At 42.6% G+C, this 26356-nt stretch overlaps 2 protein-coding genes across 6 annotated transcripts in view; both read left to right on the top strand.

The window, feature by feature from the left end:
* Positions 1 to 13978, top strand: part of LOC120561602 (transcription factor HIVEP3) — a 40029-nt gene extending 26051 nt beyond the window's left edge. For 3 of the 5 annotated variants that reach the window (XM_039804745.1, XM_039804746.1, XM_039804747.1), the window contains 8 exons: positions 401 to 2759; positions 2931 to 3217; positions 4603 to 6624; positions 6893 to 7038; positions 11167 to 11342; positions 11490 to 11591; positions 12345 to 13000; positions 13172 to 13810. In XM_039804745.1, the coding sequence (XP_039660679.1) occupies positions 752 to 2759; positions 2931 to 3217; positions 4603 to 6624; positions 6893 to 7038; positions 11167 to 11342; positions 11490 to 11591; positions 12345 to 13000; positions 13172 to 13810 (6036 nt within the window). In that variant the 5' untranslated portion in view covers positions 401 to 751. Of the gene's footprint in view, positions 1 to 400; positions 2760 to 2930; positions 3218 to 4602; positions 6625 to 6892; positions 7039 to 11166; positions 11343 to 11489; positions 11592 to 12344; positions 13001 to 13171 lie in introns of those variants that run through there. The other 2 variants (XM_039804749.1, XM_039804748.1) reach the window with 2 other exon arrangements.
* Positions 13979 to 16171: 2193 nt separating this feature from the next.
* Positions 16172 to 22443, top strand: LOC120561629 (endothelin-2). Its single transcript, XM_039804792.1, has 6 exons — positions 16172 to 16516; positions 16639 to 16791; positions 18894 to 19434; positions 20221 to 20377; positions 20925 to 21038; positions 21806 to 22443. The coding sequence occupies exons 3-6, from the start codon at positions 19377 to 19379 to the stop codon at positions 21888 to 21890; spliced, it is 414 nt and encodes a 137-aa protein (XP_039660726.1). The 5' UTR covers positions 16172 to 16516; positions 16639 to 16791; positions 18894 to 19376; the 3' UTR covers positions 21891 to 22443.
* The last annotated feature ends 3913 nt before the right edge of the window (positions 22444 to 26356 follow it).

The following is a 26356-nucleotide window of genomic DNA, read 5'->3' as shown; positions in this document are numbered from 1 at the left end:
TGTGATGATGCAAATACATTGCTAATATTCTCACTACAACATTAACCCCACTCAACACTACACCCGGAAATGTAACCCTATTTGTCATAGTATGATATGTGGGGGAGATTTTTAATAGTGAGTTTGATAATAGGACAGTGATGATTTGGCCTTCTGCTCTACCAACATAACTCAATTTTTCAGACTGCATGGCAGGGTTTTGGGAAACACCTTAGGATGTCAAGAAGCCTAAGTCATCTTCACAAGGTCCTCCTGTGTTTTGCTGTGCTGTTTATCACAAGTGAAGAGAAGAAATAGGGAACAGCACTTTGTCATGCTGTAGCTTTTTGCGACAAAATCTAATAATATGCTTATATTTTTGTAACTCAGTCCTTCCTTGTCTTTTTCTGTCTTTCTTTAGACCTATTCAGAAGCTAAACGGCTAACACTCTTGACAACCAACCCAGAAGATGCAGAGAAGACCTTGGGAGGGCTGTTAGAATGGCTGAGGCTGGACAGAAGCAGAACTGCTTTGTACGGAGAGATGATCCATGTTTACCTGCAACCATGCAGCTCCAGGGCATCTTTTAATGATGCCTCATTTGGTCCTCTTGAATAACTCTTGGCCCACACTGAAAAAGGCCCTTCGTTGTGATTTACAACTCAGTCTGTCGATGTTCCCCTGCATCTGACCTCTCTGCTGCCATGCGGTTAGCCCCATGAGGCTCCCAGAGCCCCTCCTTGTGTGTCTGTGAGGCCTCCTCCCCACTCTATGGAGGCTGAGCCCAGCCGTCCGGCTGATGGGGAGCGCTCTGGAAGGCAAGAGCAGCAGCATGTGACAGCTGAATCCTCTCTGGGATCTTGTCCACCTCAGCAGCCCCAGCAGCCTCCTAATCCTCGCCCTGTACACAGAGCCTTGGGCCGCCTGCAAAGTCGCCAACCCAAACGCACTGACCTTCTGCTTCGGTTACAGCAGCAGCAAGCGGTAGCATGGCAGCATTCAGACACCCCAGGTCCCTCGGGAGGCAGCTTCTTCTCTCCAGCTTCCTCATCAACCTCATCCCTTCCATCTACGTCCTCCACCCGGGGTGAGCATGGTCATGGGGTCCCATCTCAGTCGAGCCAAGATGGCCTAGAAGGGGTCAGCTCACCCAGAAAAGGGGAGAAGAAACCCCCAAAACCAGGGAAATATGTGTGCACTTACTGTGGCCGTCCATGTGCCAAGCCAAGTGTTCTTCAGAAACACATCCGCTCTCATACAGGAGAAAGACCCTACCCTTGTGCCCCCTGTGGCTTTTCTTTTAAGACCAAGAGCAACCTGTACAAGCACCGCAAGTCCCATGCCCATCGCATTAAAGCAGGCCTGGCGTCCAGTCGTGATGAGCCTAGTTTGAGTGGACCAGAGGGCAGTGGTGTTGGAGAAGACCCTGAGGAACACACAGAGGGAGAAAGCACTGAGTCTGAAGAAGAGACGGGCCAACACAGAAAATCCTCCGCTAAGGTGATGTTGGGCCAGCAAAGAAAAGGTGGTAAGGAGCCGTTGGGAGGCTCAGAGGAGAGCCAGAAGCCGGAAGACTCCCAGGCTGTCAAGCAAAGGCTGGCACTGAGGCTTAGTGAAAGGAAACGTGGCCCGTTGGCTTCTCCAGATGACCCTCCTTCCTCTCTCTCCACCTCATCTTCCTCTCTAGGCCCTGGCAGTAAGGGCAGCACAGAGTCTGGATACTTCTCAGGGTCAGGCAGCACTGACCTGTCCCAAGTTAGCCCTCCCAGTGCCAGTGCCAAAACCTACGCAGAAATTATTCTAGGGAAATATGGAAGGATGGGAGGGCAGCAGCGCAGTCCCCATCAGCAGCAGCCTCATTCTTCACTTTCCTCATCCTCAGGAACAGAGGAGAAGAACATTCCTTTCACTGTACCCAAAACCCAAGTAATAGAACACATTACCAAGCTCATCACTATCAATGAAGCGGTAGTGGACACCAGTGAGATTGACAGTGTGAAGCCCAGGCGCTCCTCTCTGTCCAGGAAGAGCAGCATGGAGTCACCCAAATTTACCACTCCTAAAGATCCCTACACATTCGATCCCAAAGGAGAAGCCCCTGGCCCTAGTGGTTTGAAGCAACTCCACAATCCTGAGGCAGATCCATCAGGTGCCCAGGAGCTGTCAGCGGTGCCTCTTCTTAGAAGCCACTCAATGCCATCCTCTACCAGCCAAGGAGAGCCCTCCACCTCTGGCACCATGTCTCCCAGAGGTTACCGTCTCTGCCAGTCATTCGATGAGCAGCAAGCGTTGGTAGCAGAGATGAGGGTTGGTCATGCCCAGCGTATGCTTAGGCGCCAGCCTGCCATAGAAGTTCCACTGGGAGCTGAGCTAATGCTGGAGGAGGCAGGCCCCACTTCCTCCTCCTCAGCCAGAGGTGCTGAACAAGCCAGGCAGCCACAGCAGCAACAACAGCAAAAGAGTCAGAGCCTGTTTGAATGTGAAGCATGCGGGGCCCACTTCCAAAACAGTGATGGTTACGAGGCTCACAAAGGTATCTGCACAGGACAGCAAACCCTGGACCAAGAGAGCGGGGATGCAAGTAAAACATGCAGTAAGGATCGCCCCCAGATGATGATGCACTATAAATTTCGAGCACTGGCCATGGCGGTGAGGAAGAGGAGAAAAGAGGAAAGTCTGGAAGAGGATCCTCCCAGCCCTGGATCTGTAGCCATGTCAGGCAGCTCTGCAAACCTCATTCCTGTGCCAAGCAGACCAGAGCACAGCCAGGCCCACTCAGGTTTGTTTATGTTTTACCTGCAGCGGCAGATCAGATTATAAAAAACATTAGCAATATGTTTCTTATCTGTCATACCTTTTTATCTTCTTTTAACATCTGACAAACCTGAATAACTAAGGAAAATATATTAATAGCTAGCTTCTTCTTTTTCTTTCTTTTGTTTGTTTCTAGGTGTTTCTTTACAGACTGAGCCAAAACAACAGCAGCAGGACAGGAAGGGTGTGTCTGTCATCCAACACACAAGCTCTTTTGAGAAGCAGGAGAGTATATCCATGGAGAGTCAGGAACCAGACCTCAGAGAGGGTCAGCAAACACAACAACACGAGCCAAAACCATCACCCTCGACATCTCGCCTCATCCGCCAGCCAAATATCCAAGTGCCAGAGATCCTTGTTACTGTGGAGCCTGATGCTGACATGCCATCTGTGTCGCTGCCAGTGACGGCATCCTCATCAAAGGTACGTGATTATTTAAAGCTACATTGTGTAAGAATTTCTCCCATCTAGTGGTGAAATTGTATATGACAACCAACTGAATATTACTTTCTAGCCCTTCCCATTCCGAGCGCATTTCAACTCCTACGGTGGCCAAACCCGAAATTAGCTCTTAATATCTCCATTGTTTACACGCAGCTGTTCTAGCCACTCCAATTGGTCTTGTTGCTTTGCCTGTCGCGTTGTCGTTTTAAAGTGCGCATATTATGCTCATTTCAGGTTCATAATTGTATTTTGAGGTTGTACCAGAATAGGTTTACATGGTTTAATTTTCAAAAAACACCATATTTTTGTTGTACTGCACATTGCTGCAGATCCTCTTTTCACCCTGTGTGTTCAGGTCTCTGTTTTAGCTACCGAGTGAGGCATCGCACTTCTATCCCATCTTTGTTGGGAGGCGCACATGCGCAGTAGCTAGGTAAGGATCACATCAGCTAGCTGTTTGTTTCTACAACTTCAGTTAGTACAAGGCAGGATTAGCTGGGAGACTTCTTCTAAATGACTGCACTTCTAACTTTGCGTGGAATACCTGCAGAACAGGGACATGTAAGTAGTTCTTTTGTAGATTATGGTGAACTAGTGTGTGTTGTAGCAGTGTTTTGCCATTGAGAACGAGCTAGCATGCTAGCGCTTTCCTCGTCTCGGCTACTGACATAGAAAACCCTGCAGATTTTGAACAGCTCACCTGGAGATTGAAGGCAGGATACATTCAGAAACCCGTATCTCACTCAAAACAGCATGGATGTTTTTTTTTTCAAGTTTGTATGCATGTGGAAGCACCAGAGACACAAAATAACACCCCAAATCCCAGAAAAGATTTTTTTCATAATATGGGCACTTTAATTCTCTTTTTCGCTTCCCTGGCGAGTAATCTCCCCCTGGCATTCGTCATGGTGCCACTGAGTTTAAAAGCGTGAAAGGTGGAGGTAAGTCACTCTTTGGCTAATGTATTTTAAAGATGGAGGCGCTACATGGCTGCTGTCATTCGAGGGACTCGCTAGTATGTATTCTGAATGATTCTAAAGGTCAGATTCTACGCTTACGAGAATACTTTGATTGGTTGGTGGAAGTAATTACACATGAATGAGCACATATTTGTGAAAGAACAAAGTTTTTTTTGCTAAAAATCAACTGAAACAATTACACAATGTAGGTTTAAAGTAGTATTTGGCTATATGTTTTTGTACATTTTACACAATTTCATCTCCCTCAAGTAAATGTGAAACATGCATTGATTTAAGGGTGTTTTTTAATTTCAACATCCTAAGAAACATTATGAGCAGGTGAGCATTCAATATCGCTTCATCTTACATGTTCTGTTAGATAAATAAACAATTTATCTGTCCTAGGAGGCAGAGAGAGTGGAGGAATTCCAGTGGCCTCAGCGTAGCCAGAGTCTGGCCCAGCTTCCTGCAGAGAAGCTGCCACCAAAGAAGAAGAGACTCCGCCTGGCAGAAGCTGCCCAGTCCTCTGGAGAGTCGAGCTTTGAGTCTGTGTCTCTGCCTCGCAGCCCCAGTCAAGAGAGCAACATCTCCCACACTTCAAGCCTTTCTGCTTCTTTTGAGGACACAGCAAGATCAGAGCCTGCTGTCTGGGCCCCCAGTAGCCAAAGCTCCCAGATGTTAATGGTGCCATTCCCTTCCTACCACCAAAGCCACAAGGAGATGAGGCGCTCAGCCTCAGAGCAGACCCCAGCCAGCCCCCAACAAACAGAGCAGGTCTCAGAGACCAGAAGTAAGTCATTTGACTATGGGTCACTGACCCCTCAGCAGTCTGCATCCTCCTGGAAAGAAAGGAGAAAGTGTCTCCTTGTGAAGCATGCCACCTTAGGTGAACCTGAACAGGAGGAGGGCGGCAACATGAGTCAGCTGTCCAGAGCACAGAGTCCAAAGCCTGGGCCTTCCCGCTCCATCCATCCTCCTCTCTACTCAACAGAGGCAAGCTCCCGATTCAGCCTGGAAGCCACAGGGAAAGCCTTGCAGCTGTTACAGCCACAAGTATTTCCACCCTCTCAGGATGTGCTCCCTTTGCAGCAAACGTTTTCCCCAGGATCACTATCCCAGCTACTCCCCGTCACCACAGCAATCTCTGAAGTACTGTCCACCCAAACCATCCATAGAACCTTCTTACATTCACAGACAGTACCTTCACCTATACAGATACACCCAGCGCAGATCCACATGGCAGAACGTTTCGGTATACCAATACATCAGCTTCCTGCTCTAGTTCCTCTCCAGTTCTCTTCTACGACTAGAGCTAGTCAGGCTCTGTACTTGCCTTTTCCTCCAAGACTTACTGCGCATGTTCCTTCCCCTCCCACTACAGAGAGCAGACCCTCCATCTCTTCCATGTCTTCTGCCCTTACATATCAGTCCCTTGTAAGAATCTCTTACCACCACCCACGGCCTGTCATTGCCACATGCCTGGCACAGCTTACACCAGTAGTGTCCCTTGTGGTGCCAGTGCGGGTCCAGACCCATATTCCTACCTATGCCAGTGCAATGTATACCACCCTGTCCCAGATCCTGGCCTCCACTCGCTCACAGGAACCCATTTCTTGCACAGCTATGGTCATCATGGGCCAGGTGGAGCGGGACAAGCTGCAAAGGTCCTACTTGAAGGTCCCCTCCCCAGACATCAATAGCCTCCTTCCCCTGTCTCTACCCACGGAGCTGGCCTCAGGATCTGGGGAGGGATACGGTCCACTGGGGGCTGGAGGAAGTAAACGCATGCTTTCTCCTGCAGCCAGTCTGGAGCTCAGCACAGAGGCCCAGCGTCACCAGAAAAGGGTAAAAGAGGAGGAGGAAGGGGAGCATCATAAGACAGGAGAGAAAGAGGAGGATATAGAACAGAAGGTAAGACAGGAAGAAGAAAGTAAAGCCACTGGGAGAAAACTGGAAGAGGGGGAGAAGAATCAGCCAGAGGGGGGAGAGGTGACGACTGTGAAAGCGGAGGGCAAGCAGGAGCAAATACCAAGGAAACATACTAGAGAGGAAAAGGAGGAAGAGGAGGAGTCTACTGAAAAGACAAGTAAAAGAAAGGAGGAGGTGCAAGTTGTAGAAAAGGGGGTTGAAAGGCCAGCCACCCCTTCGTACCCCAGCCTCCACACCTCCACCTCAGTCAACTGGTGCTACCTGAACTATGTTAAACCCAACCCGTCTACCCTGAGGGACCCCTGCAGCTCAGTTTATTCTACCTGGAGCATCAGTGCTCACAACCCCAACTTGCCGGGCCTCAGCACTAAGGTGGCGTTGTCTCTGCTGTGCTCCAAACAGAAGCACAGCTCAGAGACGTACACCATGGCCATGGCTACAGCCCACGCCAAAAGCAAATTGGTCCCTGCCAGTAGCATGACCCCGCGTGTGTCAGAGGTAAACATAATCACAATATACACTTACTGTACTATAATTTAAAGCCCCTCTGTTAAAGAGACCTTAATCTTCTATAGAATATAATACAATTATCTTTTTAGCTAATCTGTTGGTTTTACATATAACCCCCATTAATGTGCTTGACTGGACACTCATGATTTTACAGGTTTTGGGGAGTGTAACTGGGTGGAATACTCTTTTAACAGTAAAACTGTTAACATTTAATTTTAAGTTGTTTTGAATTTGTCAATGTGTGTCTTGAGTGTAGCTACATGCCACCCCACCCAGCACCCTCACTAAAGTAAAGGATCAGCAGCAGCATGACAAGGAGGAGAATAAAGAGATGGGAGAAGAGGAAGAACCCTCCACCTCCAAACAGAGCGATCCCTCTCGTGTTCGCATCTTTGAAGGCGGGTAAGAACTACAAGAGCGAGGCTGTTGAAGTGCTGTTACGATAATAATTTATCAAAGAATGGACAAAATCACTGGAGTTCTCTTAAAAGTTTGTTTACTTGCAGCAAGTAGAGTCAGTTTACAGCACTTCAGCATAGGTACAGAAAGTGACTGAAGGTTGTTCACGACAGTGTCTTTTTAAAGGAGTTGGGAGTCAAGTTAGTTATTTGGTTCATGCAGTCAGTAGCTTTTCTGCCGGGTCATGCCCGGCATCTCCTCCACATTATGCGCTCTGTCCTCCTGTGCTCTTTGCAAGGTCACTCAGCTTTCATGATTAACACACGAAAGACAGAAATACTAGGGCTGTGCTCGATTGAAGAAATTCTTAGTGACTAACACTCATTCAATTGTATCGACTAATCGATTAGTTGATTTAATCGACAGATCTGTAAATCTGAGTTTCTCCACAAAGAGTCATGCAAAAGCGGCACTTTAATTCTTGTGTTTACCAGAGATGTGGTCGTACGTTTCTTGGAAATAAGTCATTCAGCATGAAAAAAGCATAAAACATGACTAATCGACTAAAGAAATCTAAGTTGACTAAGACCAAAACGACCGATTAGTCGACTAATCGACTAAGAGGGAGCAGCCCTAAGAAACACTAAAACAGAAATACTAAAACAACAGTTTGGATGCAAATGGTTTAACAAAGAAACTGAAGTAAAACCGTTTAAACAAGTCCACATCTTTTAATTCAAAATTCAATGTTTGTGAATAATTGCAAGGCCTCATAACACAAGTAATGTGTTCTTTTGTCACAAACCAATGCCTGATGAAAGCAGAACAACAACTATGGAGAGCTGACAAGAGTGCACAGAGAATTACAGTAACAGATGGGAGTGAAACCAGTGAAACCTGCAGGGACTTCATTTGTACCTGCAGCCAAGCTTTTTCCTCTTACTGCTGGCATTCGGGTCTGTGTTTTAGAAATGGAGAGATAACGGGGAAGATGGGGAAAAGGTTGTCTCCAACTTCACTTTGTGAGACTCATTAATACCTGTTTTTACGGTTACATAAGTTACTGAGAAGACATAGAGGAACAGTGTGAAGCCATCTGCAAGTAATCTGTCATGATGGTGTTTGTCTTCAAACCTGCATTTTTACACTTTACTGCATTCACATATTCACATATTTGTGCTTTCTATAAATGTCAGATTTTTTTCCAGAGCAGACGCTCTCATCTTTCCCAGGATTACTGTGTTTAGAGCTGAAAGTTTCCCCACATCTGTTCACATTTAAGCAACAGTAGAAATAGATTAGAATAAATGGGAGAGCAGTAAAAGATGAAGTAGTGAATCGAGGTAAAATGTTCCCAATTAGCGAGAATTTCAGAACACACTGGTTTTCCTTTTGATGGGAATGTAAAATATTTTAGTGATAAAAGGAGACATAAGAGATTTTTAGGAATGGCCTTTGCTTATATATGCGTGCGTGTTTATGTGTGTGTCATCTCATGCACATTTAAGGGCTGTGTTTTGTGTTAATGTGCACACAGACTGAGTGCGAAGGAGTCGTCTGCCTAACAGTAGATAAGGCACTAATTACCAGTCTTTATCATTTGCAGCCACGCATTACACATATTCAGAAAGAGCATTTACATCCATTAACAGCCTACCGCTTTCTCCCTTGTTCACGTCCTCTGTTTCACACCAACTCTCTTCCTTCTGTTCGTGCCTCCTGTGTCACTTCGGCAACTCCTCCGGTTTTACTTACCTGTGAATTATTTTCACTTCATTCTCCCCCAACCTCGTCTGTGTCCTCTCTCTGTGTACCTGCACCCCTATGTTTTCTCTGTGCATGCAAATGAGCACAGCTCTTCACTCTTGAACACAGCACAATGTTTTGTACCCTGACTCCGTTAGGACTCATTATCCCCATCTCCCTTTTATCAACCCTTTGAAATCATGAGTGTGTGCCACTCATTTTATCCTGGAGAACAAACAACACTTTTTTTAATGAATATGCATCATGCGGCTTTGTTAACGTTCCAGTGACTTGCACGATTTCATCCTGATCCAATTTCAGAGATCCCTTTAAGAAAGAGGAGGGCAGGGGTCTCTAGAGTTTATTAGTATCACACTGCTAAAGAAACAGATATTGCACCAAGGAAGCTTTCTCTTCATGTCTTAGCAATTAAGCAAGCATAGCTGCTCCTTGTTGGTTGCAGCAAAGGTCCGTGAAACATCAGCTTTAATCCCTCTTAGTGAGCACAAGCTGAACTGTCTCCTGGATTCTGTTAAAACATGCAGATTGATTTCCATGGTGTAAGTGGTTAACATGGCAGATTTGTCATGACACTTTAACCACAATGGTAAATGGTCATAGCAAATTCCTGTGAGCCAAATAGTGATTGAAGTATGTTTCAGGACCTGCACTATTGCATGTTAGTGTTATTCTGTTGTCGCTGCTTTGAAATTCAATGGTCTTATCAATCAGTCACACCACTTGGTTGAAAGTGGTATTCTCCAATCTACCAATCTGCCGTGACGGCCGTAACGCTACAGCACAAGCAGGGGCAGATTGTCGGTTGAGTTTACCGAGAGACGTGCTGCTGATTTGATGTGTGAAGTGCAAGTTCTGCCTTGATTTTCCGGAGATGTGGGTGGATATTTTTAGCAGTGGCAAGAAATGCATGCCAGTAAACAGTAACCAGATCCTGAATGAATACAACATAATGCCACTGTTTCACAGTTGTGTAACTATTTGTTATGATTTGCTGGGGCTGCTTTTGTTATACAACAGGGAGCATTCACAGCCTGGGTTGTTGTAGATGTGCATATCTTCAAATTAACACAACACAGTCAACACACATTTGATGTTTACAATTCAGAGTGCATTGTACGTCTTTTCATGAGTAGTGAAAGCAGATGGAGTTTTTCATAGAGGACAATTCATTCAGATGTAAAATGTCTGTGGTCCACTGTGTCCACAAAAAGCCTTTTGGTAAACAACAAGATTGCGTATAAACAGTGTTTTTATAGACTAGACCTAAATGTGTTGCTTGATTTTTATATATAGTGTCTATTTTAGGTTGTTGGCCATAGCCAGGCTTCCCTTCCCTCTCTTTAGCTGCTGCTGTTGTTGGCAGGGCCACCCGATCGCAGCAGAATAGCTGCTATTCTTTGTGTGCCCAGGGTGTAGTGGAGGTAACGGCCAAGGGACTCAGTGCTGCTGGGGTTTTGGTGGGGCTTCCCCAACCCGCCTCCATAAAGAAAGCCTTGTTTCTCAGTTTCCCTTGTTTGTGTGTGTGTGTGTGTGTGTGTGTGTGTGTGTATTTTGTGTTTGCATGTATTTGTGCCATACACAAACCCACATCCACATTCATCATTACTATTAAAGCTGCACTAATCAATATTTCTGTCTGAGAACAAGTCAAATGGCAGTAATGTGAAATGGGTCGCTTGTAGTGACGAAGCCACAGAGAATTAACACCCAACTGTGCACTCCCCCTCAGCTCTACAGAACACTTGTTTTGGTTTTTCGTCATCAGCCTTGTTTCCAGCAGCAGCTGTTTTCAGGAAAAAAGCTATATAAAACCACGGTATGCTACCTGCCCAGCACCAAATGTCAGAAATGCAAAGTTAGCAGCTAGCTAAAAAAGCCAAATATTTTCTAAGGAGTTGGTGGAGACCAAAATAAAGGTAAAAGGAGAATAATATTAGACTCAAATTTGCCAGGTGGCCAGAAACACGACTCCAAATGAATCCTAATGTTGCTCCATAACTGCTGGATGTGTAAATAAATAGGCAACTGTTTGCTAAAAAGTTCACCATAAGAACTTTACAAGATGAAGATATGTTAATGCTGTGTTTCCAGCTTGTTCCGTTGCCCTAAAGTGGCCAACAACAAAAAATCAATGAATACAGATTTAAAATGAAATAAAATGAAATATAAATTTCACCACGGGTGGTCAATGAAGAAGCCAGGTATTTGTGCATTCAGTTCCTAAATGGTACCACACAGTGAAATCAGTGATCTACATGTATATAGAAAGTAATTGTATAATTTGTGATTTTGTGGTGACCATATGTTTTATTATTATTATTATTATTTATTTATTTTCTGTTTCTTTCTCACTCTCTCTCCTAGGTACAAGTCCAATGAAGAGTATGTTTATGTGAGAGGTCGCGGCCGGGGCAAGTACATATGTGGAGAGTGTGGCATCCGCTGTAAGAAGCCCAGTATGCTGAAAAAGCACATCCGAACGCACACCGATCTCCGTCCGTACATTTGCAAACACTGCAACTTTGCCTTCAAAACCAAAGGTAAGAAGAGAATTTACTAAGTCACTACAAACATGATTCATGTTGCTATTCTTTCCATTATATCATAGCAATCTACTTTAATTTGCACTTCCCTTGCTCCGTGTGAGTCGTGGACCATTTTTATGTGCTTTTCTTGTTCCTTCCTAGGGAACCTTACTAAACACATGAAGTCAAAGGCTCATGGGAAAAAATGCCAGGCAATGGGAGTATCCGAGTCATCACTGGACGAGCCAGAGAGCGAGGAAACAGGTACTTAAGAGGGGATGGGGAGGCACCTCACATATTTCCTATCCACTGTAGAGAAATATTGGTACACAGCTGGATGAACTTCTGCCTCTGAAGAATTATAGCTGCTCAGCACTGACAGCTTATGCAACACCATGTTCTATTCTGCTCTCTCTGGCTTGTATAAGAAATATGAAAATGTAGAAGATAAATAAATGAAGAATACAGAGCATTCCACAGTCTCCTGATGTGCTCCAGTTTGGCAAGAATACCTTGTTCTGAAATATGTGTTGCCGGCGTATGACAATACGCATTCCGACACTTCTGTCTTCCTCAAAGCCAGCCACCTCACGATCTCCTCCCTAACCTTCCTCTGCTAGCCCCCACCCCTCTCCGTCTCTTTCTTGATGACAGACTACACTCATCGCAGCCAAGGACGCGCCATTTAAACCGTCTTTCCATTCACAAGGCTGTTGAGATAGTTTGTGAATAGAGACATGGTGCTATTCAATTAAATCCGGTCTTTTCATCCTCAGTCTATTTATAACATTGGTTTGATGGGTGGTGGGTGATGTTTGTCAGAAAGATACAGTACGCTGTCCTAACCCTTTGTGCTTGTTCCTGAAAAGTGTACTTTTGTGTTTTTCCTGTCCCCTAGTGTAAGGATTTTTGTCACCACTTTGTACATTCAGTACAGGAGTTTTAAAGAGTACAACATGTATGTAAAGGGATATAATTTAAAGGATGTATATGTGTTGTCCTTGTCTGTGCAAACAGCAGAAAGCGATGAACGCGTGTGTGGCTCAGAGGAACAGGAGGAACATCAGTTTTCCGATGTGGATGAGTCTGAGGACGATGACGATAACGACGACGATGACGAGGAAGAGGAGTCCGCATCCCATGACGATCCACCGTCCTCTTGTTCGTCAGACACCCACCCATCGACAGCAGGGCATTCCAGCTGTAGTAGGCACTCTCAGCAGGGCACTCCTGACCCTGAGCCCCCGGGCCCCAGTCCCAGCCTAGGCCAGGAGCCCTCCCCAAGGGGAGTTTGGCCCAGCAGACGAGTCGCATCTCCAGGCAGCAGGAGAGCGCTGTTCTCCCGCCGAGGCTGGAAGGCATCCCCAAGAGCCTTCTCCCCCAGCAGTGAGAGCTGTTCCCCCAGCCGCAGCCTTTCCCCACGTCTGGAGCTGTCCTCACCCATCCACAGCCTCTCCCCCAGGACGGAGCTGTCCTCGCCCAGACACGTCTCACCCTCCCCTGAGAGAGGACCATCTCCCATCAGACCCCTTTCTCCTCTTTGTCCCATTTCGCCCAGCTGCTACCGGTCATCACAAGCTCGGACCCCTCCCTCACCACACGGGCTCCTGCACAGGACTCCTGGATACCTGCCGTGGGAGAGCCCTGGTACAAAGGGTAGTCATGTCAACCCGGTGAGTCTTTCTGCACAGAACTACGCATAGACATTTTAACTGCGCAACAGCAACCACAATGTATTTCCTGCACTTTCCTCCTAGGAAGATCTCTGTGTACAGTACCCTGTGTACTGACAGAGAAAGTCCATAAAATGTAGCCTAATGATGAAGTCTTTGCTCCCTCTACAGGTGAAAAGGGGTACAGCAGCAGATGGGTCAACATGGCCAGAAGCCAGCTTGTTTCCACCTGCTTTCCGTCTTTCCACTTGTGAGGGTTATCCTGGCCACCAAACAGCAGACAACATCTTCAGCCATCTTCCCATGCACTCCCAGCAAGCCAAGGTCCCCTATCTGATGATCCCCATCGGAGGGATCCAAATGGTACAGGCCAGACCTAGGTCCCAACCTACCACCCCCTCGTCCCCAACGTCTCCCCCCTTGGAAGGGCCATCACTGGCCAGATTTGAATCATACTGGGGCGGGACCCCCAGAACCCAAGGGCTTAGGACTCCTGGAGACCACTGGTCACAGCACCAGACAGCAGGAACCAGCCAGTCAGGGCGGTGCGTTCTCAGCACTGCACTAACTAAGTTGGAGACCACGGACTCAAAGCAATATGGCAGCTCACATAGCTCCGCTGAAACCCACAGTCCTGCTACTGAGACCACCAAACACTGCGTCAGATACAGTTCAAGAGCACCCCTCAGTCTAGCAGCCCCCGTAGCCTCGCATGTCATTGGACAGCAGTCAGAGGGGGAGGAGCCAGCGTCTGTTGGTGATCTGGTGGAGGGAGGAGCTAAAGAAGACGCCAGAACAGACGGCACTTAACGGTGTCTACACCTTGATGCATCATGCATCCCATTTTGCTTTATTGGTTGCTACACTAGTCTTGTTTTTTTATTATGCTTCGTTTTTATACAGTTTTCAATACTATTGTTAACTTAAATGTTTGTTCTTTGGCAATATTCAGGTTTGTTATAAAAATGCACTTTTTTCTTTGTGAAAATAATGTCTACCTATATATATAAATTATATATATATATATATAAATATAAATATATCCTTCCTGTATCTCTATTGATACTGGTAATCTTAATGTCTGTTTAAATATATGTAAAAAGAATATGAATAAATTTGTAAATGACCAAAATCTTTAATCAAAAATAATTCCATTTTTTTTGTCCAGTATTACGCAAATTGTAGTTACTTGTGCCTTTTCTGTCCAGGTTTGTGTTTCGAGATGTACAGTTACAGATAGACAAAGAGAAGGCTGTGAAATTTTATATCTGCTTTTTTGTGTTGTTCAGGAGGGTTAATATTTGGTGTTTTGATTGTTTCTGTTCTAAAGGCCATTGCGTTAAAGCCAGGGTAACAGAGAGAGTCGAGTCGTAGCGGTATTGAAGGAGAAGCAGAAGCGTGTCAAAGGAAATGCACTGAAGTTCTATTTTTTATTACAAAAGATTTTAGATTAGAATATATCTCTGTACAGGGAAGAGTGCTCCTTATTTATTGTTATTTGATGACAATGATCTTTTTTTTTTAACTTTTTTTTTATTGGAAAAAGGATGTTTTTTGTTACATCTGTGTCTTTTTCATGATGTTCATGTGACTTGAATTGATGGCAAAGAATAGGGATTGCGTTTGGCTGGTACCTGAGGATTAAGTGCCCTGCAGATTTCACACACAGCAAAATTTCTAGTCATTGAAGAAATAAAAAATGCACCAGACTCCCTTGAGGTTGTGCCTTTCTTCCATTGTGCCATGTGTACAGTATCATGCTTTTGCTCAAATGGAGTTTGTACTTTGTTTTTTGTTATAGTGCGAGAGGTTTAGGACAAATGGTTATTAACCACCTTGGATTGGTTTTCAACAAGAGAATAGTGAAGTTGGAACGTGGACAAAGAAAACATCAAAACTACATGATAAACATCTACGACTGTATGAGGGGTTGTTAACTTGCTTTGGGTAGAACACAAGAAGGTGTTACTGGGTGTGTGACTGAGGCTGTATGCAGTCACAAAGAATAAACTACTTTGTGCTACTTGAGATAGATCTTTTGGTGTTATTTTGTGATGCAGCTCGTGGTTGCATGTGGCTGTTTGTTGTATGTGGAACAGTTTTGTGGTATTTCATGGTCTTGGTTTGGTTGTACTTTGCAGCCCCCATGTGATAACGTGGTGAGCTACGGCCCTTTCAAATGTGTGTTCTCCCTTTAGGAAAGTTGTGTTTTCCTTTTTCCCTCCTCTTAAAAACAAGACGTTTTGTGTCAAAATGTTAAATGTGTCCTTTAAAATGCTGATTTTTCTTTAAAATATGAATTGCATTCCAAATCTCTGTGGAGACATAACAAAAAGAATATTGGGACAAAGATGCCACTACAGGTGGATGACCTGTTTCTTTGCCCGAATTGCTTTATCGCGGCATGAATTCTCCAGTTGATTGTACAGCATTCTTCCAAAAGATATTCCCCAATTTGGTGTTTTGATGATGGGGTGAGAGCGCTACTGTCTAACATGCCACTCCAAAATGTCCCATGGGTGTTTAGTAGGGATTCTATTTAGTGACTCTTACTGCCATGGTATATGATTCACATCCTTTTTCTCATACTCACCAACCTATTCTCTGACCCTTGTGCCCCCAGGGCCATCAAAGCATCTGCTTGTATGATGCTTCCCCACTCATTTCTTTAGGTGTTAGGTTTTCCTTTATTTCATCACCTGCCAGTATGTGGCCAGGGTTGAATAGCAAGGATAAACTCACACTGTCATAATTAAACTACTAAGCTTTTCTCTATTGTGGGAGCAACAAGACAGATGTATGCCTTTAGTAGTACCACTAGATGTCCTTACTAAATCACCAACACCCATTGGTGTCATTTGACATTCTGGTTGTATTGCTTTTACTTTCGATTGGGGTCAAGAGGTGACACACACCTTTCCAAAGAAATTATTCTTATCTACTCTGAACCAACTTGAACTTGAACAACCTGTCTATCAACTTCAGGAACTATGGATGGTTTAAATGTAGATTAATTCTCTGTTTCCTGAAAATGCCCATTTTTTAATATAAGGACACATGTATCTCTTCCAGAGGCTGCTTTTGATTCTACGAAGATGAAACCCTCCATCAATATATCATATAAGTGTCTAAACTATTTAAAGCACTCCAGTCTGGCACATCCAGCTCTAGGAATATAAAACAATATTCACATAAATGTATCACTCCTATCCTTGCAGTGTTTTCCATTCAACAATGTTTAACAGCACAGCCAGACGTGAATTGCGTAAAACTGACTCAGGCACAGCCAGCGAGTGTGTTGACAAAAAGCCAGAACATGATTGCTGCTGTGTCTTGACATTCCATAGAAAATGTTACAAAACAGGCAATGGGGAGGCGCTTGTATTTTTAGACACCTATATACAAAATAGTTTGAAATGAATGATCATTCTTCCTCTTTTAAAGCCCTGTACATGCTGACCACACAGAGCCGGAGGGGTTGGAGGGAGATTGTATTTTAAGGAGTTAACTGAGGAGGTAAGGTTGCTAATTTAAAAAAACACCTGCTTCTAGGACAAAAGCTGGCAAAACACATCCGGGTGTGGCTGAATGAAAAGAGACTCTCTGACTCTCACTTATACTGGCTATCCATTTTTCAGGACTGCCTAATGTGATGTGATGCCTGTGGAGAGGGACACATCTGTGCTCCTGAGGGAACTGAACCTCTGGTGCAAGAATGTGTTGAAAAATCTATCCATTGTGATGCACTTTGGCAATGTCATCGCCATGTCACAAATTGCACAAGTCTTTACGTGAGTGGAAAATGTTGTTGTTGTTGTCTCCCTCCACACAGGAAGTCTGGCAGATTATACATTAGACACTAGAATATCCTGAACAACTCAATAGTATCTCAGTCTTCTTCTGGGAGTCTTGGAAGAAAGATGTAGGAACAGACTGAGGTGATTTGTGAACTTAAGCTTAAAGTGTAAGCACAAAACAGTATGTGAAAGTATTTTGAATAGCAAAACCATTTTAATTTTTAAAGCAACATCAAAGATTATTTTGTACCTTAAAATAATGTTTCCAAAATCGTTTCAGTGGTTCATCAACTCGTAATAGGGTGAACGGCACTTCTGCATTCGCTTTGCAGCCCTCTATCTGCTAAAACCGCACTACGTGAGTTTGCCAGATCGGGTAGCGGATCTGGAGTTCGAATGAGAACGGTAATGGACAATTCCGCTTCCAACCTGTAGGGGGACTGAAGAGGAAAGGTTCTTTGGTGTTGCTTTAATTTGTCCTCTTCTCTGTTTTGCAACACGTTTTCATTGGCACATGTTTTTGTGCACTGGACATGCCCTGTGCACATAGGAAAAGTACAGTCTGCTCTCTTCTGTGTTCTATATGTTCAGGTGTCAGGTTTCATGGAAAGTGCATTATAAGACTTTTAGTAAACACTATCAATAGAAGGGTTTGTGACAAATTAACTGGATTTTTTCAGCCCTTGTATTACTGAACAAAAGAAACTGTGTTTAGGCTACACATCCATCTTACAATCTATATTCTTACCAAACACACAGCCTGCTTCATGCTCGTGTTATCTCCACTGGACAAAACATTTAAAAAATAATGCCAGATTTACTCCTAATATTCATATTCTTTAGTCTAATTGCCGATGAGAAAAGTGACATCTGTCATCTTTAGGGAAATTAATGAAGTGAAGATAATATTCACGCCACTAATCTGAACATGCATTTACTGTATTTACATGAGTAAAGGCTGCTATTTGGCTATCTGTATGGCTGACCTGCACACTGGGGCACCATGTGGGTGGGACATGACATGAAACAATGCTGCCTGTAGGCAGTGTTCCTAGTTAGAGCTGCACGCTTATCTGTGTGCGGGCCTTCACCGCCCATCATGGAGACATCAATTTAGTCAAATGTAACTTCTTTTGTGAGAGTCACTACAATGACTGTTTTTTTTTTTTTTGCCACTGGTTACAGCAGAAACGCCTTTTAAATTGATGTGTCAAATTTGTTAGCAAACAGTTGCTAATTTACACATCCAGCCGTTACTGAGCAATAGCGTCATTCATTTGGTGAAGTTCTGGTCGTATGATGAATGTAAATCCAATATTCACTCTCTTTTAGCTCTGTTTTTGGTCTCCACCAACTCCTGAGGAAATTATCTGTTTCTTTAGCTGATAAAAACTCCACTATGTTCACCAGCTAGTCTCTAACTGTATCTGCTGTTTGGTGCTGAGCAGATAGTTTACAGTGGGTTTTTAGAGATTTTTTGCTGAAAACAGCTGTCTGCTGCGGCCAAAAACAAGTATGTGAGAGCGGTGAGAGTAAATCAAAATTGTAACGCTGCAGACCAGACGGATAAACAATGAGCTGAAACTTCTTATGAAGCTGAGGGGATTATTTTCTGAATCTGCAGATTGTCACATTGATTTTAACTAGTCATTTGATTCATTGTTATTAAAAACACATTGATAATTTCCACTTTCAGTATTAAGTCCAAATTGTGCAATAGATTTATGAGTTACTGCATGTAACTTACTTAATAATGTAAGAAAATAAATAAATAAATAATAGTCCCTGGAAAGTCCAACAGTTTTTTTAAAGGTTTGTTCATCCATATACATGTTGATACTGTTTCAGAATACATTCAAAGGTCAGACTGACTAGTGGCAGTCTTTGTATTAGTAGTTTCACAAGTTAAATTGTTGAAAACGAAAATGTTCCTTTGATTTACATATTTGGGTCTGGATATCAGTACTAACCTTTCATTGATGTATTTGTGTTCCAATAGAGAAACTGGTTTAGGGAAAACCCAATTTAAAATGTCTCCATTGTATCCCAGCATATCATTGCATCTCTCTCTTATCGCTTCCCACGTGTGTTCCCAGGGATCACTGTTGGGATCCTTTGCCTCGGTCCACTTCCATCACTTTTTAGAGCATATTCATGTCAGGATCCACCAGCCTCCATCTCTCTACTCTAGCATATTAGGTAATCCCTCTGACCGTATCTCTTCCTCCATCCCTCTCTTCCTCCTGCTCAAATCTCATGTATAGGGAGAGGAAAGAGACTCATTCAAATGCAAGCAGCAGACATAAATGTCACTCAGCAGGTGACATCGGTGTCACAGAGAGGCTACAAAGCATCAGATAATCCTGGAATGTGTCACAGGTTGGAACACCCTGGGGTCTGTGGCTCTGTAGCAAGCAGCCGTGGGTGGAGCTTTTGTCATGACATCATGTGAGGTATAAGAGAGTGACAGAGCTCAGACACCTGCAGACAAGCAGCAGCAGCAGCAACAGCACGTTAGAAACACAGCTGTTACTGTATGGATAATCTCTCTGCAGAGCTTCATCCATCTGCTATCAACTATGTCTACTCACACCAGCGTTCTTCTTCTCATTACTCTTTGGGCTTCCATAGAGGATGGTGAGTCTACTTTTTTTAATTACTTTTTTGACAATTTTATCTATTTTATATATATATATATATATATATATATATATATATATATATATATATATATATATATATATATATATATATATATATATTATGTATTGTTTTGGTGGGATATGCATGAAATTCACCTTTCTCAGTTATGCTAGAAGAGAGAGAAAAAAAACTTGCCATGCTATTTTGTTTTTGTCAGCAGTGTAGACTCACATACTGGGTTGCAACACTTTAATCTCAATCACACTGTTCACAATGGTCATCACTATATGTTGGTGCACATACATGTTTTGGCAAGCACAGGAAACATAAAATGATCCATTTATCACACAAAAGCTTCTAATTTCACGTCAATGAGATTTTTTTTGCAGTTGCTAAATGTTGACATACAGTTTGTGATTTATTACGGTGATACCTCAAGTACAAGTAGTAGTAGTAGGCAGTGTTTTCCATATTTCATGCAGGCATAGCATAAAGGAATTAAAGGAATTTATACATTGCCGTATAATAAGTTTGCTCACTGTTAACAAATGCAATGTGAATAATGAGTTTTGCAGAAAGAAAGAATCATTGATGAGCTGTTGTTATGTTCTCACTTGCAAATGATATACATAGTAGACTGGTGATGTACACCTACTCTATCTGTTTTGTGTTTTGAGAAACAGTTAAAGCGGAAAAGAGTAAAGGCAGAGGCCACTGAGAGTTTGGAGTTGATGCTGCATTTGGATCACTGTTACTGAGTGGCTCTTGGTCTCGCACTAGGTTTAAGTCTTCCGGTGATGAAACAGCCAGAAGTGGAGGCTGGTGACTGGGTCCCAGCACAGAGAGTGAGGACCAAGCGCTGCGCCTGCAGCAACCTGTTGGACTCTGAATGCCACTACTTCTGCCACATAGATATCATCTGGATCAACACGCCCAGGTGAGCATGAGGACAAGCCACCTAGGGACACAAACGAGACACACACACACACACACACACACACACACACACTAGGGGTGGGGTAAAAAACCAATGCAGCATAGTATCATTCTATTTTCTGTGGTAATACTGTATCGACACTGACGCCAAGTATCGATCTTTTGTTATATAAATTGCACATGATAATTTAACCTTTTGGTACTAGAATAATAAGATCAATTGCATTTCAGTCCACTAGATGAGACATTTCTTTTGTTAGACAAAACAGATGTTGACAAAGTTTTGCTTTAGGAACATAATTTGAAGTTGGAAAAAAGGTAATGAATTAAACTATAACTACTAACACACACACACACACAAACACACACACACACACACACACAAATGCTGCATACTTACTTTGAGGCCAATATCTACAAAATAAACATAGACTGTCATTATCATTGTATAATTAAATGGGCAGTGGTGCAGAAAGGTATCAAAGAGCAAAGTCTGCAGAATGTTTATTTCATGTATATTGGCACTAAGTGTACCTTTCTATCTGCAGTAAAACAATAGTTTATGGGCTAGGCAGCGCTTTGTCCCGACGCAGAAGGTCCACTGGCCGCTGCAGCTGTGCCAACCGTGACGATCAAACCTGTACCAACTTCTGCCATCACAGGTGAGTCGGGGCGCGAGCATCCCACACAGCCTTCAAGCATTAGTGGAGAGTTGTGAATGTTTTAACCCAGATCTGGTAGCCTCCATCCTAATTGCTTAGTTAGTAAAGGCATGTATTAGTGCCCTTTGTGGAGGACAAGGAGTCATTTCACTGCAGTGCTATTATTAGCCTAAATGTGTTTATACTGTGTTCTGTAAGTCCTGATTGTTAGGGGGTGTGAGCACCAAGACAATACAGCTGAGGCCTGAGGGAGCACAACAATCTTAGGCTGGTGCACAAATACTTGTTTCTGATTGGCTCTGAGGGCTGAAGGAGTAAAGTGCGTGGGAGTGTAAAAGCAATGAAAAGCCATGTTGAGAATTCTAGTTTCCTAGAAATAACAAACAAATGCTGTCATCGGCTAGAAAAATTGGAGAAAGAGAATGACAGACCGAGACAGGGGGCTTCGTGTGAGGCCAGCAAGGCCTCATGTTTAAACCATGACATTTTGAAACCTTTACAGAAATGATATCTGCTGATGTGGTTCACTGTTTTCTTGTAACATAAAACATTTAGTGAGCTTGTAAAGATAAGATGCTTTAGGTAACTGAGAGCATAAACAAGAAATAGTGTTGGATGCTTTTATTTAAGCGGGGTGTTCTCTAACCGCAGCAATATCAATAAAACATTTAAAGTGATAAACTGCAATTTCAGGGTGAGCCTGGATTTCAAAGTCACTGACATTTTGATCATAGTTTTGATTATGAGACTGACTTTTTGGCCCTCAGAGCTGCAGCCAGCAGTTCCAAGAGAGCTCAGGATTCAGCTGATTCAGACAGAGATGAGTCCTCTCAGAGGAAGAGCACTCGCTGAACAATGTGCCAGCTGAGGCGGCGAGAGTGAGAGAAAGAGAGCAGCGAGCACCTGAACAAATGACACTCCTTTGATAGATAGGGGGAACAAAGGGCTGCTGAAAGATGTTGTCGGACGCAGGAAGGCCTGAAGCGCCGCTAAGATGTCTGTTTGTACCCGGGAATAGAGGGTGGAAAACGTGACAGAGTTCTGCAAACACATCATGGAAAATGATGTGGAAGATCAGCACTGAGAGGAGCTACTATCGTGTTAAGAGAACGCTGTGCCTGCAGTCATGTTTGACTCTGGCCGTCTGCTCTGTAAGGTTGTCTGTGTGTCACTATACAGACAGGCCAGGCCAGCACTGATATAGAAGGATGTACCAGAGGAAAATGGATTTGTATACTGTACATACATGTTCAGGAATGTCTCACATACATTGCATGTTTTTACTCATTCTTTTGTAAAATGTCAAATAAATGTTTTCATTTTACAATTGTAGAATTACTTTTGTTATGAGTGATTTTGTGATGTTAAAAAGGTTTATTATATATATATTATATACTACTAATAATAATAATATTGTATATTATTATATTTCTGTATTTAAGATGATTGTGTGCAAAAGTGTAAAGCAATTAGAATTGAGCCTGTATCATTCTCAATATCTGTCAAAGTCTTAATAATAAAAATAAATGAAGACTAAAAAACAAAAAGAAAATGTCATCTTGTTTTTGTCTTATTTTCTAATTCATGAGCTTCTTTGTTTGCTGTATGAAGGCGCACTTTGTAAATGACTGATAAGAAACTAAACGTGAAGGATACTTTGAAGAAAAAAATAACTTTTAGGCGGCATGTGTGATTCTATTCTGTGACAAGCAAACACATTTCTGAGTTCAAAAGGAGGCCTGAGACGGATGAATGGCCCAGGAATTCAAGGCTCGCATTAATAATAACTTCCCTTGCTACTCAAAGGCAGCACAGCCTGCGTTATCATAAGGATCTGTTGAAAGAATGCAGCGTTTTGCGCTGCACATACCATCCATGAGTGCCTCTGAAAGAATTCAGATGAGGACTAGAGCTGAAGAAAACGAGAGCTGATTTATCTGTTATCTAATGAATAAAGCTGTAGCGAACTGACCTGCTCTCTCAGTCTGATTAAATAACGATGATGCATGATAAGACTCAAGTGTTAATGTGGCTCTAATTTCTATAGTAGATGTTCCTGCTTGGTTGCATTTCATTTCATTACTGTCATACTTCTTCAACTTTTTTTTCTGGAGAAAAGCCATCTTTTGGATCTAACACAACCACAGTATGCCTTCCAGACAGTATCGCATATAGGCTGTCTGCATCCACAGTAGAATAGTGGACACTGTCTGACACAGTTATGCAATGCTCATACTTCAGTCAGCTGTGACATCTCACCTTTACACAAGTATTTAAACTGATTTGCATGGAGCCAGGCTAGCTGTTTCCCTTTGCTTCTAGTCTTTATGCTAAGCTAGCAGCTGCTACTGTAGCTTCCCACAGTGGTATCAGTCTTTCATCGAACTCTGCTTTAAAGCTTCTTTGTCGCTTCTCCAGAGTTCTGACTTGAAAAAAAAAGAAAATCCTGTCCTTTACTTTTATTATATTTGATCTTTTTTTATAATATACTTTAATAATGTAGGTTAAAAGTTTTAGTGGGGGTTCTGTAAAACCCTGATTTGGCATTGTTGTCATAATGTTCACTTGCACACTATCTGTTTCATTCTTGTCTCTACATTACTCTTCTTACTGAACTCAATGGATTTCAATGGTTGTCTGTGTCCTACACAGCAAAACAGGAAACATTTTCAACATTCATGTTGGTCCAAAAAAACAGAGAGGAGAAATGGCAGGAAGTAACAGGCCAGTCTAAGGTCAATCATCGGAAATTACATGCGCCCATTGGAGGTTGATGATATGGTGATTCATTTTAACTTGAGGCATTTCTACATCCTAGTCGCAGAGTGGCACCAACAGCAACAATAAACAATAGCATACTATGCTGTAAAACAGAAAGAGATAAAGATTATATGATGAACACGCAAATGCTGATTAATGATTAACTAATGTTAGGTAAAGAAATAAACACTCTTTACTGTGTCAACTGAGAAACCACAGGCTGCTCAGTGGCAGAACTCTGTCCATGGTGCTGGAATAGGAGAGACTCCAGTGAACCACTTCACTGTTGCCACCATACGTACATGAAAATCACTGGTTTCCAGCAAAGCTCGGAGCGTCACCTTTTTGTCGTCAATCGACTGAGTGCTTTTGGAAATTGTAGTTATTCTAAATAACACAGTAAATCTCATGTAGGCAAATATTCAGCTTGTACCTTTGTTTATAAATAGGCCTTTCTCACAGCACACACTTTTATAGTAGGAAATGCACATGTGTTACTAATTACACTAACAATGGCTCTGTTCTATTCAAGTGTTCCAGTGAGAGTGAGAGTGGGCCAGCATGCACAATACCAGGAAGAAAATCAAAGCAGCTAAATGGAATTCAGCCATCATTAATTTCATTATTTACACCTGGATTTCCTACAATGACAAGTAAAAATGCGTGTTGGCCTATTGCTGACATGATCTCTCTCTCTCTCTCTCTCTCTCTCTCTCTCTCTCTATATATATATATATATATATATATATATATATATATATATATATATATATATATATATATATATATGTGTGTGTGTGTGTGTGTGTGTTTAAAATATGTGTTTGAGAACTTGTTTTTTAACATTTGTCTGACAAAGCTGCAACATGTGTGTATGTAATGCACATCCCAATTTTGTATCAAGTGCATTGGCAGGAAGATGAAAGCAATTTTAGAAGTTTTTATTTTTTATTTTACCAAGGACAGTTGTGATGATGAAGGGTGGCCCTCAAATTGAGAACATATGATGCCATATAGACCGCCTACGTGCTAAAAAACTTTCTGCATGCAACTGGTGCCTTTTTTGTTTATTTCCTTTGCCCCTGACCCTCAGACAGTCTGAGACTACCACTGCATTGTATCCACTTCAACCAACTTTGAGCTCCAAAACAGGAAGTTCCTCTTCCCTGAACAAACAAGCAAACTCTCCCATTTTCTCCTCGATAAGTCCCTCTCTTTGCCACTGTCTGAAAAACTCTGCTTAGGTTGTTGTTTTCTGTCTGGCATTGTGTTGTTTAGCTCACTTTAGCTGCTTTAAATCTACATTATGTGACTGTAGATTTGATCAGAAAGATCAGATTAAATTGATAAGAAAAAGAAAACTGATGAGATTTTGTTTTAATCTGGGGCCTAGTGGTTAAAATGCCCATACTGTGATCGCAACATCCCCAGTTTGATCCGCTTTGAGACTTTTTTCCTGTCACCTCTCAACTCAAACAATCCTCAAACATTAGCCTATACTTACTTTTTTTATGTCTCACAACAAAGGCAGAATAATCTCTCCATAGGGAGCTTCCTTATCTGTATTTGTCCGAATAGCATAAAACAATACTGTATTTAGCTGGTTTGTAACTCTGTACACTGTGAATTTAGGGAGTTAAATAGTATTCAAAGACACATTTTTTTACAGATGAATTTCCTGTCTGTCTGCTCTCTTAATCTTATCGTATGAGATTTTGGTATTTTTACATACTGTACATGATTAAATATAAAGTCAAATCACAATGGAATGTGTTAGTAAATATTATGTCTGAGGTATAGGGCAATTCTTCCACTTCAGGTACAACATATACCAGGTGAAAAGTATGTACTCTCTACAGTTTGGTTGTACGTTCTTGATCACCAGTATCAGCATTATGTGGTTCCTGATGTTAACACTTAAAGCACTCCAAATATCAGTTGTGAAACGGATAGATTTGTATACATTGTGGCTGTTTTTCTCAGTGTACCTAAGAAGCAGACGCTGACCTAAAATAGTCTCAGACATGTTGCGGATCCTCTGTGTGGGATCAGCAACATGTGGTGATTTAGATATTTCATGCCTGCATGTAAATTTACATTGAGGGGAAGTCGCCATGGTCTAATTGGCATCTGTTTCCCCAAAATCCCATTGGAGTGTGGCCGAGTAATGCTCTTATGTTTCGGTATGCATAATCTCATACATTCACATTGTGAGCGTGATACAGTTGAATAGCGCTGAATCCTCTAAATGACTCATATGCCGTACCAGGACTGACCCCAGTGGTATATTTAGCTTCAAATGGTCACATCCCATTAGATACAACCCATACTGATTCAACACACTCAGTAAACATTCCTTAGATGCTTTAGTTCGCTGTGTCCTGATTTACTCAAAAGGCATTCTTTTGGGTCACAGCCAACTGATCACGATTGGTAACACTATGTTCCCTCTCTTAGAATAGACCTTGGTATCATACATCTTTCTAGCTGAGTGAAAGAGTTCAGCAATAACTCAAGAAAAGTATGCTTATAACTTGAAATAATTGCTTTAAAATCAT

The sequence above is a fragment of the Perca fluviatilis genome, chromosome 7 (genome assembly GCF_010015445.1).
Source record: "Perca fluviatilis chromosome 7, GENO_Pfluv_1.0, whole genome shotgun sequence".
In the NCBI taxonomy this organism is placed as follows: domain Eukaryota; kingdom Metazoa; phylum Chordata; class Actinopteri; order Perciformes; family Percidae; genus Perca; species Perca fluviatilis.
This window is presented reverse-complemented; position numbering and strand designations above follow the sequence as displayed.

Excerpts from the sequence above, each read along its gene's own strand:
- LOC120561629 (XM_039804792.1), top strand. The coding sequence starts at position 19,377 with ATGTCTACTCACACCAGCGTTCTTCTTCTCATTACTCTTTGGGCTTCC. Across the intron at positions 20,378-20,924 it reads ATCTGGATCAACACGCCCAG|TAAAACAATAGTTTATGGGC; the intron begins GTGAGCATGAGG and ends TTCTATCTGCAG. Across the intron at positions 21,039-21,805 it reads ACCAACTTCTGCCATCACAG|AGCTGCAGCCAGCAGTTCCA; the intron begins GTGAGTCGGGGC and ends TTTGGCCCTCAG.